Source organism: Melospiza melodia, chromosome 9, assembly GCF_035770615.1.
Source record: "Melospiza melodia melodia isolate bMelMel2 chromosome 9, bMelMel2.pri, whole genome shotgun sequence".
NCBI classification, from domain to species: domain Eukaryota; kingdom Metazoa; phylum Chordata; class Aves; order Passeriformes; family Passerellidae; genus Melospiza; species Melospiza melodia.
The window spans coordinates 13,595,205-13,610,195 of record NC_086202.1 but is presented as its reverse complement, the minus strand read 5'-3'; the positions used below and the strand labels follow the sequence as shown (position 1 = coordinate 13,610,195).

Genomic DNA, 14,991 nt, shown 5'->3' with positions numbered 1-14,991 from the left:
AGCACCTCGGCGCGGTGCGGACCAGCTCCCTCCCTGCCTGCCTCTTCCCGGGAGCGCCCCCGCTCTCCGCCCCCCGCCCGTGCCTCAGTTTCCCCGCGGCGTCGGGGCCGGGCTGGCGGTTCCCGGGAAGAGGCGGGGAAGGACGAGAGGGAGGGGACGGCGGTGCCCAGCCCCGGCGGCGGCGGCGGGGACCGGGGCGGCTGCGCGCTCCTGCTGCCGAGCCGAGCCGTGCCGAGCCGAGGCGAGCTCCGGGCACCGCCGGCCCCCCTTGGCGCTGCCGCGCTGAGCGGCGCTGAGCGGCGGGGCGGGGGGAGGCGGCGGCCGCGGGCAGCCCCTGCCCGCCGGCGCAGCCCGTGCGCCCCGTCGCCGTTCCCCCCGCCGCTCGGCGGGGCGGGAAGATGCGGAGCAAGGGCAGGAAGGAGAGCCTGTCCGACTCCCGCGACCTGGACGGCTCCTACGACCAGCTGACGGGTGAGTGCCGCCGCCGGGGAAGGTGCAGCAGCCACTCGGACACGGCGCGGGGCGGTCCCGGGCAGCCGCTTCCAGCCCCGCTCCCTGCCCGCTCCCTGCCCCGCTCCCTGCCCGCTTCCAGCCCCGCTCCCTGCCCCGCTCCCTGCCCGCTCCCTGCCCCGCTCCCTGCCCCGCTCCCTGCCCCGCTTCCAGCCCCGCTCCCTGCCCGCTCCCAGCCCCGCTCCCTGCCCGCTCCCTGCCCCGCTCCCTGCCCGCTTCCAGCCCCGCTCCCTGCCCGCTCCCTGCCCGCTCCCTGCCCGCTTCCAGCCCCGCTCCCTGCCCCGCTTCCAGCCCCGCTCCCTGCCCGCTCCCAGCCCCGCTTCCAGCCCCGCTCCCTGCCCCGCTTCCAGCCCCGCTCCCTGCCCGCTTCGCTTCGCCGCACGCCTTGCTCGGGAGAGGAGGAACGGCCGCGACCCCGGCACTGGAGCAGGGGATCAGTCCCAACCTCCGGGGGAGGGTGCTCCAGGGCGATAGGGCTGGTCCCAGCCTACAGGGGCTGTCCCGAGGCAAGGAAAAGGCCCCGGGCGGGAGGTGGAATGCTTGGACCGCTTTTGGCCGCCCCCAGGTTCACACTCCCGCACTGTTACGCCCAAGCCCGTCGGGACGCCAGGGTCTGGCGCTGGGCTCTCTCTGCGCCCTGGGGTGGCACAGCAGCATCCCGGCAGCAGGGAGGACAGGCTCACTTCACTCAGAAAACCCCAGCAGCACCACGGTGCCTTCACCATCACCCGGTGTCCCCTGGAGCACACCTTGAGATGTCCTGCCCCTGGATGGGATAGCTGTGGGACTGAGAGGATTAAGACAACCCATTTGTAACCCTATTGTATTCCCCTTCACCCGCTGCCCGGTGAGGGAATTGCCGAGCATCCCACATCCCACAGCATCTGTCCGTCTGTCACACCTCATCTTCCACTGTCCGATAGGGAAGCAGCTGAGCTGGAGCTGACAACACCCCTCCTTCCCCACGTGCTCTCCGCAGATCAGGCCAAATCCTGTCCTCTTTCAGGGCCTCTGTTGCAGCTGTGAAATGGGGCAGCAGTTCCCTGCTGCCTCCTGGGACCCCAATGGAGCTGAACCTTTCCTTGGCCAGTGGGATTCAGTGTCCTTGCCGCAGGGAGTGTTGTGTGGGCACGGGCAGCTTCCTGGTGATGCTTTTCCTGCCGAAGTCTGGAAGGGGTGGATTTCAGGATTTGCTCTAGGATTTCAAATAGGTGGTGGTAGCAGAGCAGGACCTCTGCTCTGCTTTCCTGAACAGCCCCACACATGGGAAACGCTGCTTACTGTCTGCCCAAACGTGCTGCAGGGAAGATATTTTTGAGCTGTGTAGGAACTTGGAACCCACACACAACTTTTGGTTTCTCCGGTAACTTTAAAATGTCCATATGGATTTAAATCAAATCAAAGTTAAAAATAAATTCCAGTCTCTCCAAGACTGAGACCTTTTATGCTGGGGCTTTCCTCTGAGCCAGCTGTGCAGCAAACATGGATGGAGAGGAGCTGTACCACCAGGCAAGTCCCTGCCCACAGGGATGGGGCTTTGGGGAACAAGGGTGGAAATATCTGCCCCATTTCCCAGAGTGGGAAACAGGCCCTGTAGGGCATGTCACTCATGGCCCATCTCTGTCAAGCCAGGGCAGAGCCTGCAGTAGCACTGTGGAGGTGAGGGAGCTAGTCCCAGATTTCCCCTGAGTTGGCTGAATGCACTGAAGCTGACCTCCCCTATGCAGAGAAGGCTGTCTTTCTCCCAGAAAGTGTGGAAGTGATGCAGGCAGGAAGGGGATGCAACCTTCACTCTAGGGAGGGTTTACTAGCTTGACGCTGTGCCTTCTAACCTGGTCTTGGCTCTCCTGATATCCTGGAGATGTGGTGAGGAGCTGGCACCTCCCCAGGGCTGTAGCAACGCCCTGGGGTGAGGCTGGCAGTGCCTGTGTGGGCTCTGTCTGCAGACAGGAGGGTTGCTGCTGGCACCTGCTGTTTGGCAGCTCAGCTCTGCTTGGGGTCAAGCATGAGCAGTTTGGGGTGTTCCTGCAGCTTTGGAGATCCCCATCCACCAGGATGTGTCAGAGTTTAGAGGAATCTGCCATGCAAGAGCTGTTAACCAAGAGAGGATTTGGTGTCAGGCGAGGCGGCAGCCCCACAGCAGCTCCAGAGTGTACAGGGACAGCCCCACAGCAGCTCCAGTGTGTACAGGGACAGCCCCACAGCAGCTCCAGAGTGTACAGGGACAGCCCCACAGCAGCTCCAGAGTGTACAGGGACAGCCCCACAGCAGCTCCAGAGTGTACAGGGACAGCCCCACAGCAGCTCCAGAGTGTACAGGGACAGCCCCACAGCAGCTCCAGTGTGTTCAGGGACAGCCCCACAGCAGCTCCAGAGTGTACAGGGAGAGCAGTCAGTCCTGCTGCCTCCCAGCACTGCCCAAAATCACGGGTGAGAGCAATGTGATTCCCACCTATGCATGCCCACAGAAGGGTTAGCACACCCCACCCACTTCCAGAAGGAGAGGGGCTGAGCAGGAAGCAGGACCCCCATCCGTGTCCCCATTGTGGACACACTCCATGATGTCCACTCATTTTTAAATTTAAAAAGCTGTTGAGAATGAGGGTGCAGTGACAGTCCCCACCCCCTGCAGCATCTCCAGAGATGCCCAGCTGCCCTGGCTGTGTGGGCACGTGGATGTGTGTGTGAGAGGCCCGAGTGAATGAGGACTGCCTGTGTGTGAGCAGTGGGGAGAGCAGCAGTGTGTTTCCTTGTGCAGGGGAACACAGGGGGGCTGCGCTGGGTGAGCCAGGATGGACCCTGCCTGTGCTGACCCTGTGTGGGGCAGGAAGCAGCAGTGCCTGCCTGGCTGCTGAGCCTGAGGCTGGGCACCCACCTGGTGCTGAGGAGGGAAATGTTTAGGTTACACACCAGGAAATTAAACTGGTCCGTTTCTGGATATTTAGATGACGCTAGCGAGAAATAAAAGCCATCCATAAATTACATTAGTCCTCCTGCCTCTAATGGCATGAGCAATTAGAGTGCAAGCAGCGCCCAGAGCCAGTGTCTCAGGACTGCTGTGGCCATGGCTCTCCATGCAGGAGAAATGGGAATCCAGAGCCACTTTGTCCCAAGAAATTCAGGTGCCACATCCCTGACCCTGAATGCCGGCAGTGTGAGAGGTGAGTGAGCTTGGAGAAGGGTTTCCCTCCCGCCTGATGCTACACAGGGATGTGTGGGTGTCACAGCTGCCCCAGCTCCAGATCTGGAACAAGGGTGGGTGGCCTGGAACTTGTCTTACCCCATGGGACAAACCCCTCCCAGCCATGCTGTATCCCATGAGTGGGACAGCATGTGTGCCAGCACAGGGTCCATATCCAGGCTGCCTGGGGTGGGGCTTTGCCTTTTGGAAAAATGAGGGATTTATCTCCAGGGCTGTTGGGTCCCCGAAAAAGGGTTAGGAGGCTCACTTTTCACCCTTGTTTTTTCACCCCTGCTTTTTTCCTCCAATTGTCATGATCTGGGGACTCGAGCAGCCGCTTTCCTCCACCCCAAAGGCAGCCGCAGTGTTTGCAGGGTTGAGCAATTGCTGTAGAGATCATCTGCAGAGCTTTGGGATGCTCCTGTCTCCAGAGGCACAGCTGATGGATGGGGACTCCCCAACTCCTAGCACTTCTAGCAGCCCACCCTGTGAGATGGAAGCCTTAGGCAGCAGCGTAGCAGCAGCACAGCATCTGCCTGAGCTCTCCTCCCCACCTCGAGGGAGGGTGTTTCAGAGGTATTTCTCCTCATGGCAGTAAGAAAGGAGAGGTGGGGCCAAGCTGTCCCCCACAGACACATCAGAGGGAGAACAGGCCGCCAGATTGGTGGGAGGACAATGGGAGCAGGGTTCCAGTCCCTGCCATGGGATAAAGCTGAGGAGCTGTGTCCTGGCAGTGCTGCAGGAGGGCCCCAGGTGATGGGCAGAGCCAGGGCTGTGCCCGGGGCTTGTTCTGCTGCTGGCAAACCCAGCAGCTCATCGTGTCTGCTCACAGCCCCTGATCAGCCAGCTGGGGGAACATGTCCACCAGCTTGCCATGGCGTAGGACTTCATCTGCATGGGGCATAATTTATTTCCCAGAGTGTGGAGGAGGTGTCAGTGGTAGCCTGTCCCAAATAATAGTGTGTGTAGGGGGAAGCACTGGGATCTGCAGCTGGAAGATAGAGTGACAGGATCATTGGGTGGTAGGCAGGGGCTGGCCAGGAGCTCAGCTGCAAGTGTGCATGGCAGGTTGTGTGCTGTGCCTGTGTGCTGGATGGATCCCAAGGAGGGGGACAGGGGTGGAAACTGTGCCCAAAACCAGCTCACCCACGTCCAGAATAAAGGCCCTTCTCTTGCCCAGTTGCTTTCTTGAGAACAGCCCTGCACACAGCCCTGCACAGCTCTGTCCTCATGGGTCTGGCAGGGCCAGCTACCTGCATCCCCCTGGTCACTGTCAAGCATGGGTTGTCCCCTCCTTCTAACAGCAGCCCTCAGGAGGGGTGACTGCCACCAGTGTCCTTCCCCTGGGAACTGACCCATGTGTTGCCCATCCACCTGCTCCCCTGCTAACCTGCCTCCCCTCCTGCTGCTGCCCCATGCAAGCTCCTCTGCTTGCCACTCCTGCTCCTGCAGCCTGGCAGTGAGGCTGGGCTGGAAGCCACACTGACCCTCAGGTCCCCGAGCTCCCAAGAGGTTCTCTGTCAGGGTGGGGTGCTGTAGGGCAGGGTCTCCCCTTGTGTGCCAGGTTAGGGGCTCCCGTGGGTCATCTCTGTGCCAAAGCGCCTGCCCTCGGTGGCTGCTGCACCTTCCCGGGGCGATGGGACTGCTGCCGGACTCTGCCTCATCTCCGTCTGCTGTCTCCCTCCTTCTGGCACCTGTACCCTCTTCCTCTTCCCTCTTTGCTGTCCTGGCTTGTCTGCAGCCCTCTGATGCTGCTGACTTCTCTCTCATGGGGTGTTGTGGCATTGCTGAGATCCTGAGGGTCCCTGATGGAAGGGATGCTGCTCCCAGCCACACACAGGGCAAGGAGCATGTGAGTGGTGCTGCTGGGTGCCACTGCTCACAGGCAAGTTGGATTTCGCAGGTGGAAGGGCTGGAGCTGAGGTTTTGGCAGCCGCTGCTGCATCCCTGCAAGCAAAGGCAGGTTGGAGTCCATGGGGAATTGGTGGCACAGGATTAATTGACAGGAGGTTGCTGGATTTGGTTGGGCTGGTTAAACAGCTGATTTCTACAGATGCTGATGCATAATTCATGGATTGTTGCAACTTTGGCCAAGGGATACAGCTCCTGCTGCACAGGGCTGGCCATGCACAGCCTCTTTCACCAGGTCTGTGTCTGGGCAGAGAGTTTTTCCTCACCGTTGGCCATGTCACAACTGGAAAATGTCTCGACTTGGTGGTGCTGTTCTCATACTGTGTGTTGTGCTGGAACCAGTTGCCCTCAGAGCTTTGGGAGCCAGTACACGAGGAGGTTTGGTCCCTGGAGCAGACTCTGGTTTCTCCCAGCTGTTCTGGGTCCCTATGTCCCAGCTGGACCTGAGCTTCCTGCATTAACAGCCCGGACGTCAGTGGGTCACCCCAGCCCTGAAGGACAGGAGAGACCCCATTCATGGAGCTGCCTCTGCCTCACTCCTCATTAGTGATGTTTTCATTAGGGGAAGTGGTTTGGTTTTGTTTAAGCCAAATTGCTGTGCTTGGGAGATGATAAATCCATCTGCTGCAAATCGCTCTCCTGCCGCCGGATCCCAGCCCTGCTCTCTAATCACGCCGCAGATAAATGAGCCCTCAGTGAAACCAATCTCCTGTCGTGCCTCGCCGGGGGGCTGAGCTGGGTGGTCTGATGCCATGGTGAGGGCTCTGCCTTGAGCTGGGGAATCACAGCCCTTCACTAACACGGCAGAACGCTGAGGGTGGTTATTGCTGAGCAAGTGAGCTGCTGGGGTTGTTGCGAGCGGCTTCTGTGGGAGCAAAGGGGCAGAGGAGCCCCTTTCCGTGGGGCAGGGTCTGTGGATGGGTGCAGGGGTCATGTTCAGCCCACTGTCCATGCCGGAGTGCTCTGCTGGCAGCTGGGGCTGGGTGCAGACCGTGCCATGGGGGTGAGTGGCAGCATATGGAGCATGAGTGCTCCCAGCGATATTCCCCTTGAGGGCTTGGCAAATGTTCTGTGGCAGCCGGGCTCTGCTGGGCGGGAGGCTCTTACTGGGGTCCTCCTGTCCCCGAGCTGCTGTTGCTCTGGCTGCTTCAGGCTTTTAAGTTAACTTGTCCTCCTCTTCAAATGCGAAGGGGTGGCGCAGCCCCTGGGGAGCGGTGAGAGTAATTAGCTTGTTTGGAGACAGAGCCCTGCAGGAGGGAGCTGGGGCAGGATGCTGCTGCCTTCAACAGGAGTTGGCAGAGATGGGGATGTGGAGGGCTGCCGCCTTCACTGCCTCTGAACCTGGGCTGCCTTGAATGTTTCCCCTGTGGTCCAGACAGGGCTTGTCACCTATGGACCCAGCTGGGCAGGGAAGGCACTCGCTGCCATTGACGTGCACTTCTGTGTCTGTGCCTTGTGTGCCTCTCCAGCCCCTAAGGCTCAGCTCCATCAGGTTCCAGATTACTCCAGACCCATTTTGGCAGGAAGCACTCCGCTTTTGAACCTGTTGGGTTGGAGATCCCTTCTGTTTAGGGAGCTGGCACATCTCCCAACCCCAGGTTGGTGTTGTCATTGATGCTGGGGACTCTGGGCAAGAAGGTCAATGTCCCATCCCTGCTGCTCCTGCTCGCTCCACCTGGGGACATGGAGGGCCTTGAGAGGTCTGCAGGACATGCAAGCAGGAGCCCCACTCTGAGCATGTGTGATCACCCAATTCCTGCTCCAGCTTCATGCACAGTGAGTGTTTTAGGGGTTGTGCCCTGTGCCAGCGGGGGCACTGCACACCCTGCCTGCAGGCAAACCTGCTCTGCTTAGAGAGCCCTGGGCTGGACCTGGAACGGGCAGATGGCTTTGTCCTGATGGGAGGGAGGTGTGGGGTCTGGCTGCTCACAGAGTCTGTCAGGGACCATGCTGCAGCAGCAGCAGTGCCTGTAGGAAGGCAGGGAACACTCAGAGCCCCAGGGGCTGGCAGTGGAGATGGACAGCTTCACCTGTGGTCCCTCTCTAGGAAGCAGGTCAGGGACAATAATGCAGTTACTAACTCAGAGGTGGGGTGGTGGCATAAATCTGCTGCCTTAGCTCTGCCCTGCTGAGAGCTGGATGGATTGGACACCCTGGTCTGTCCTGTTGTCCCCATGAGATACATGCCATGGCTGTGACAGTCCTGCTGGGAAGGGGCTCTACAGTCTGAAGCAGAGACAGGCTCCTTGGCAAGATGCTACCATGAGAGACTGGCATGGCCTGTCACTGAGCCTGTGGGGCAGAAAGTGGGACCCTGCTCCTGGCTTCAGGAGGCACTGACCCCAGCAGCAGAGCAGAGATGCACCAAATCCCTTACCTGTCCTCTTCCTGTTACCAACTACGCAACTGGACACCAAAAAGTGCTTTTTAGGGATAGAGTATCATTGGTGATGGTCTGGCCAGGATGAGAGTCATGGGGAAGAGGGGTTTCCTTCACCCACATGGGGAAGCTGTAGCCCTGTGGGATGCAGAGAGGTACCAGAAAACTCTCACACCCATCAGGAGCCTGGTCAGGAGCCAGGGAAGAGCCATCTGTGAGCTTTCACCAGTTCCTGCAGCCCATGCAGTGGTGGGGTGGGGTGGGAACCGGCCTGCTCGCTAACGAGATTAGACAGGCGAGCCATTGCTCTGGCCTTTGGTTAATCGCTTCTTCCGAGATTGAATTTTTTAAAATTGCATTGCTTACAGAAAGCCCCTGAATGGGTTTAAAGGCAATAATCCATCCAGCCCTCTGTCCCTGCAGGGCCCCCCTGGGGCTGCTGGGCCGTGGGTTGTTGGAGTCCCCAGTGTGTCTCCACAGGTCTCTGGTGTCCCCAGGAGGTGGCTGGCAACACTGGCCCTTGACAGCTTCTGATTTATTCCAGGAGGGAATATGCATTAATTTTTAATGGTGTGATTTATTGAAGTCTCCAGAGGTGAGGGAGAAGGGACTGGGTCAGATGCCAGGCTCTGTACTGCAGCCCATGTGGCAGGTCCCTTTGCCTCCACCTCCTGCTGCCTCAAGGGCCATCTGCCCATCCTGCTAGACTCCGGGGGGCATGCTGGATTGGGGTGGCTCAGTGATGTGATACAGCACCCCCAGCCCTGGTTGCACTTGGTTGAGGTCTTGTCTGACCCTGGAGCAGGGAGGGATGCTGCTGGTGCCAGGTTCTGGGGTCGCAGCACAGGTGGAAAAGGGGTGTGAGAAAAGGGGCTTGGGCAGCACAGTAACAGATGTTACAATATGCTGTGGTTACGACTGATCCCAGCATCTCTTGGAGGCATCTCAGCCCTCTCCTGAGCGGTGGGATCTGCCCCTAAGTGCCTCTTTCTTTCCCCTTCACTCTGCTTCTAGCAGTTGATCTTCTGAGCCCATCCCCAGCCCTCTGCTGATCATGCTGACCCAAACAAATTTCCCCTGAGCCCGCCCTCCCCGTTTGCTTCCCCTCCATCGTGCAAAGTGAGTCACTCCCGGCACCAGGAATCATTCATGTCATTTCCCCCTTTGCCGCAAAGTCATTAATGCGAGTGGAATAATTTGTTGCATAACGGAGAGGATCAGCGGGAGCGCTGCTGTGGCAAGGAGCTCCTGGCCTTGGCCACCCCTGCCCTGGGAGAGGGCAGCTCCATGGGAGGGATCCTGCTGCTCCCACAGCTGCACCAGGCTGGCAGCAGTGGGGTCGCATCCCTGAGGCACTTTTCCAAAAGCCATCGAGTCTTGCCTGAATCCCAGCCAGGGGGATGGACCTGTTTGTCACGGCCTTGGTGTCTGCTCAGCCTCACACAGATCCTCTGAAAGGGACGTGTTCCAGCTCCCCCACAGTGGCACAGGCAAGAAGTGTCCCCTGCATTGCTCAGGGTGTGTATTGTGGCACTCTTGGTTCTGGCCACATCCCTGCCTGCTACCCACTGCAGCTCCTCTGAGCTCCCCACACTGTGGGTGTCACAAGTGCTTCCCACAGCATCCAAATCTCTCCTGACTTCTTGCTCCAGACCTGGGACCCCCAAGTGTCCCAGCAAGGGTGCAGGCAGCTCTGGAACTGCTCCCAGTGAGTTCCCAGCTGGCTGTTTTTGGTGTAAACCCAAGCACAGCTGGCAGACCTTGCAGCCTCCCAGGCAGAGGGCTGCCCAGAGCAGACTCTTGGCACCCACCAGCCAAGGGTGTGGGGGCTGAGAGCCTGTGCTCGAGGGATGCTCGCTGTGATTGTGGTAGATCTGGTGTTCCCCCTGCATACTGAGAGGGAGAAGAGAAGGAACAGTGCTTTAGGTGATAAGAGGCATTGTAGAGACTGCTCCTCCTCCCCAGGGTTAATTTCCTTCTATCCCATGCTTGGCCAGGCATTAATTTAAGGATGCTGTGATGGGAGAGGGAGAGCGTAAGAGGATTGGGCTGAGGGCAGGAGGATTTAACAAAGGAAAGGGATGTGGCTGGGGCTGGGGGCTGCACAGGCTCTGATGGGGCAGGATGGGCAGGGAATGCTGTGCTCTCCTCAGGACTGGGATGGGCAGGGAATGCTGTGCTCTCCTCAGGCCTGGGATGGGCAGGGAATGCTGTGCTCTCCTCAGGACTGGGATGGGCAGGGAATGCTGTGCTCTCCTCAGGCCTGGGATGGGCAGGGAATGCTGTGCTCTCCTTAGGACTGAGCCACCCTGATGTGTCCCAGCTGCCACTGTGATGGCACCCATGGTACCCTCCAACAGGGAACATGGAGTGAAGCTTTTCCCCTCCTCAGGGAGAGCTGCTGGTGGCTGGGGAGGGACAGGGCTGTGAGCTGCTTGTGTGCACTGTGGCCGTGCCTCCTGTTCCACTGTCTGTGCTTTGTGTGAGACACCAGGCAAGGTTCAATCCCCAGCCTGGAGTGACCCAGCAGGAGAGCATCATGACTGGATGGGGGGACTGGGGGGAAGGAGCAGGCAGAGCCCCTTTGGGTGCTTTATCTTAGTGCCCTTGGCTCAGCTGGGCAGCCAGCCCCTCAGTGCAGGGGCTGCCCTGAAGCAGAAAGGGGAAGAAGGAGATGGTGTTTAATATTTCCAAGTTACTCACTGAAAACCTGCTGTTCCTTGGGACTGGTCATCCCCCAGCATCCCCCAGGAAGGGCTGGGATCAGGGTCATCCCACTGCAGAGTAAGCTGGAGAGAAAGGCTCTTTTTGGGACCACATCCATGGAGGCAAAGGAGCCTTTTCTCCTCCTCCATCCCTCACAGACTCCAGAGTCCCACCTCTGCCCTGGACCACAGTGCCAGCACAGGGATGTGGGTCCCAAGGGATTGTGGTGTCCCCCCAGCCCCACACCATCCTGTGCCTCCCTCAGCACTGTTTGTTTCCTCAGCCTGCCCTGCTGTAATTGCAACCTGCCGTCACTCTCTGGGTAATACAACTTCTCTTTCATCATTGCTTAATTAAATACTGGGGAAGTGAGGGGCTGGTGACCCCTTGTTTGCTGGGATGAACAGCCCAGTGGCACTGAGGAGGCCTCCTGGGGCTGGCAGAGGAGCTGGGTGGGGATGGCTGTGCCCTGGCTTGGGCAACAGAGCTGAACATGGGGTACCTGCATGCCCTTGGGAGGGATGAGGTGCTGGCTTTGTTGTTCATGGCACAGGATCTCTGGCACAGATGTTTCCAGGCCAGCCCTGAGGAAGTGCCCTGGGTGTGACCACTGACACCTGTCTGTAATTCTCCCCTCAGTTTGGAGCCTTGCCCATTACCAGGCTGGGAAGAGTGTGTGGTCAGGTGCCTGCTGCCAGGCCAGCCACCTCTGCCTGCAATGAGCTGGTGCTAATGAGGGTCCCCGGCAGCTGCTGCCAGGTCAGTGGTCTCTGGCAGAGGATCTGCCAGGCTATCCCCATGAGAGCAGACACATGGGCCCTGCTCAGCAGAGCATCCTCGGTTGTGCTGTTGGTCCTCAGTGCAGACGTGGCTCCCTCTGCTCAGTCTCCATCCCTTCCTCATCCCTGAGCTCTCTGCCTTTGCACCTTCCCCTGAGGCTGGTCCCAGTTTGGGCACTGTCACTGGTGCACCTCCAGGTACTGCCCCTGTGTCTTTCTGCTCTGGGTGCTCCTTTCTCCCCATCACAGCCACCCCACAAGCAGTTGCAGCAGTGGAGATGGGTCTGTTATCACATCCTCAGGAGCAGGATGTGGCCCTGTTTAAAACCACATGGGCTGGGGTGGTAGGAGTGTTCCCCTGGGCACTGCTCATGCTGCTGTGATGGATCAGGGGGCAGATGTACACCATGTCTGACTGGGAAATGCTCCCACTTGAACAGCCCTGGCTCTTGGGCTCCTGGCTGGGAAACCATCAGTCTGGAGCTGGAGCAGGTTTAGGGGCACTCCTGGTCTTTGTGGCAGGATGTTGTGGGGAGCTGCGTTCCGTGCTGATGTAGGGGTTGTGTGCAGATGTGGACGCGTGGGATGACCTGCAGGCTCAGGGTAGCTCTCCTCCTGGTGTGCTGCCCATGCTCACAGCCTGTCCCCCTGCCTGCCCGGGATTTGCAGCTCCAGGCTCGATGTGCACAGATCAAAGCCCGGGGCCATCTCTCATCTTGGCTTACCCGGTCCCGCCTGCCCCAGCCCGGAGTTCCTGCGGGGGAGGTTTGGAGGTAATCCCTGCAGACTGGCTAATTACAGAGAACCTCTCACTTCCTGGGAACCACGGCAAATTGTCCCTCGAGCCCTGGCAGCAATGGTACAAATCTTCCACTAATTAGACTTGAAAGTCCTCCCGTGAGCTCAGACACAGGATGGATATTTGATTATTAACATATTTATTTCTGAATCTCTCAGCAGGTCTTGCACTGGAAGCTTGTACTCCCCCTCCATAATTGCCAGGCACATTTATTCCTATCAAGAGTGCCTGGGGGCTCCAGGGAGGGGGTGCTGCTCAGGTCTGTGTGCTCATTTTTGGGATTGTCTCATTAAGGTGTGTAGAAGAAAAGCTGCTGATGCTGAGAAGGTCTTAGGCAGGAGCAAGGCCCCCAGGCTCTGCCCCATGCCTCCCAGCTGGGATGCTCCTGGCCCTCCTGCCCAGCTGGGAACCCAGGGATATCTTCACATGTGCTCCCAAGCACAGTGGGCAGGCAGAGGAGGGATGAGGATGGCCCAGTGGTGCAGAGCTGGTGCTGGGCATCACAGCCCAACACAGAGCTGTGGCCATGGCACCTCCAGGGAGAGCATCCCTCCCTCCAGTGGAGGCAGATAAGCTGCAATGGAAACACTATCTCTGAAACAACTGAAAATAGCTTTCCTGTCCCCAAAATGTCAGTTTAAAAAGGCAGTATTTGCCCCCCCCCGGGTTGGCAGTCACCTGAGCGGGTGCCCTGGAGATGCTGAGTGGGCAGCCCTGCTGCCCCGTGGGGCAGAGAGCAGCAGGGTGGAAGGCTGAGCCATCCCTCAGGGTGCAGGTGGGGAGAGGGTCAGTGCTGGCATGCGGGGCCATTAGCCCAGCCATGGGGATGTGCTGTGCCTTGGCTTGGGCTGCAGAAGGGCACAGGTGGGCTGTGGGCTGTTGGAAGGGCAGCACTGACCTCGTGTGTCTGCCCTGCCCTGAGCCCCCCAGGTCCACCCAGCCACCTCTCCAGGGGCCTCAGGGCAGTGCTGGGGTGTTGTTGGCATGGGGACTCCATGGGCTTGGTGAGGAACCCTGGGTCAGGACCTCAGCCCCATCTCCACACCACTTTGCCCTCCCACCCTGCCTCGTTGCTGTGTCTCCCTGAGCCGAGGGCACACTCCTCTTTACAGCTCTGCAGTTATTAATAGCAGCAAACACTCCCGGTGCCTTCAAGCCACGTCCATTCTGGGGGAGATTCCTGCCATGTGAAGCATCTTTCCCCTCGGGGCGCCTTATCTCCCCATCCCAGCTGTGCAGGCTGCGTGTGCGGAGCCCCTGGCTGAGCGGTGGCGCTAACAGCCCGTGTCACTCAGTGTGACAGCGCCCGCCTGGGTGGCACAGGGGCTCCCACTCCCGGCCCAAGGCAGCCTGAGCTGCCTGAGCACGTGGGAGCCGAGGTCGTGTCCCAGCCTGTTCCCACTGTGCTTCCTCCTGTCACCCTGCCGAGACAGATCTGTCGGTGGCCAAGAGAGCGCTGATTGCGAGGAAATGAGCCGGGTGCCACCTCCAGTTTGCTGGAGCCCAACCTCTGTGTGATTGCACAGAGCTCATTAATCTGCCACCATCACTGTGGCTTGGTGTGGGGCGGTGAGGGTGGCAAGGCTGCAGAGATGCTGAGGGCCATGTCCTCTCTGGAGCAGGCTTGGGAGCAGGGCTGGCATCACCTCTGACCAGGATGAGATTTTTCTCAGCTTCTCAATTCAGGAGACCCTGGTGATGATTGGAATGGCTGCTGGAAAGGGACTGGAGCTAGAAATCCCTGCTGATTTTCATGGGGTGCCATGGGCATGGAGTAAGGTGGGCATCTGAGGGGCAAAGAGATGCTGCTTTGGGATAAGGAGGTGCTGTGTCTGTGCTGTGCCCCACTGTGAGCTGTGCACCCCTGTACAGCAAAGTGCACGCTTGTGAGGGCCACGCTCTTTGGAGCCCCTGTGTGCTGTGCTGCCTCACTGCCTGATACACCCTGGGTGCCCCCAACACTGCTGTGCTTTTCAGACACAAAAAGCTCTGAGATGCCCCCCGATGGTCCAGGCGGGTTATGGTTCCACTTGCTCACAGCTGCTGTCTCGATGTGTCAGCCCTATAACCAGGGCTGGGTTCAGCTTCTGGCTCTGCTCCCTTCCCTGTGCTTCTGTTTCCCTGCAGCTCTGGTGCAGTTCTCTGCCCTGCTGTTGCAGGACATGGAGATGCTCGGGGTGCACCCCAGGAGCCGGGCCGGGGTTGATGGAGCCGTTCCCCCTCCTGTTCATGGGGTCAATGAATTATTCATTCCCTGGCAGGCGGGGCGTGTCTGTGGCCGCCTGTGTGATGCCAAGGGGGCCGACATGCCGCCGAGCACAGAGAGCTTTTCTGTGTAAATACCTAAAATATTTAGCAGAACTGATGCAAAAAGATTCGGCTTGGCAGCATTCAGTGTCTCAGTGTAATCTGGATGTCTGAGGGCCACCACGAGGGTTCTGGGGCTGATGGACACGCCAGGGTGGACCCCGTGGGGCTCTGACTTTCATCTTGGTCTGACGCACACCACCCAAGTTGGTGGTGGAGTTTGTGTCTGTTTGTCTGTCCAGCCACCCATCTGTTGGGTCTTTCATTTTGTCTCTGCCATCAGAGAGGGGGTGCCCCATCCCTTCCCTGCATTGCAGGGATGCTTTGGCATGTGCCATCCCTAGCTGGTGCCACAGAGCCAGGCTGCTGCCCCTCACCTGCTGCCAGGTGGGCGCTGCAGGGCCAGGAACCAGCCCGGC

General features: G+C 59.2%; 1 protein-coding gene across 2 annotated transcripts in view; it reads left to right on the top strand.

Annotated features, from left to right (window-relative positions):
• The first annotated feature begins 330 nt into the window (after nucleotides 1-330).
• KCNIP2 (potassium voltage-gated channel interacting protein 2) overlaps nucleotides 331-14,991 on the top strand; it is a 42,319-nt gene continuing 27,658 nt past the window's right edge. Inside the window, exon 1 of one of the 2 annotated variants that reach the window (XM_063163350.1) lies at nucleotides 331-471. In XM_063163350.1, coding sequence (XP_063019420.1) covers nucleotides 399-471 — 73 coding nt within the window. In that variant the 5' untranslated portion in view covers nucleotides 331-398. The remainder of the gene's footprint in view (nucleotides 472-14,991) is intronic. The other variant, XM_063163348.1, reaches the window with a different exon arrangement.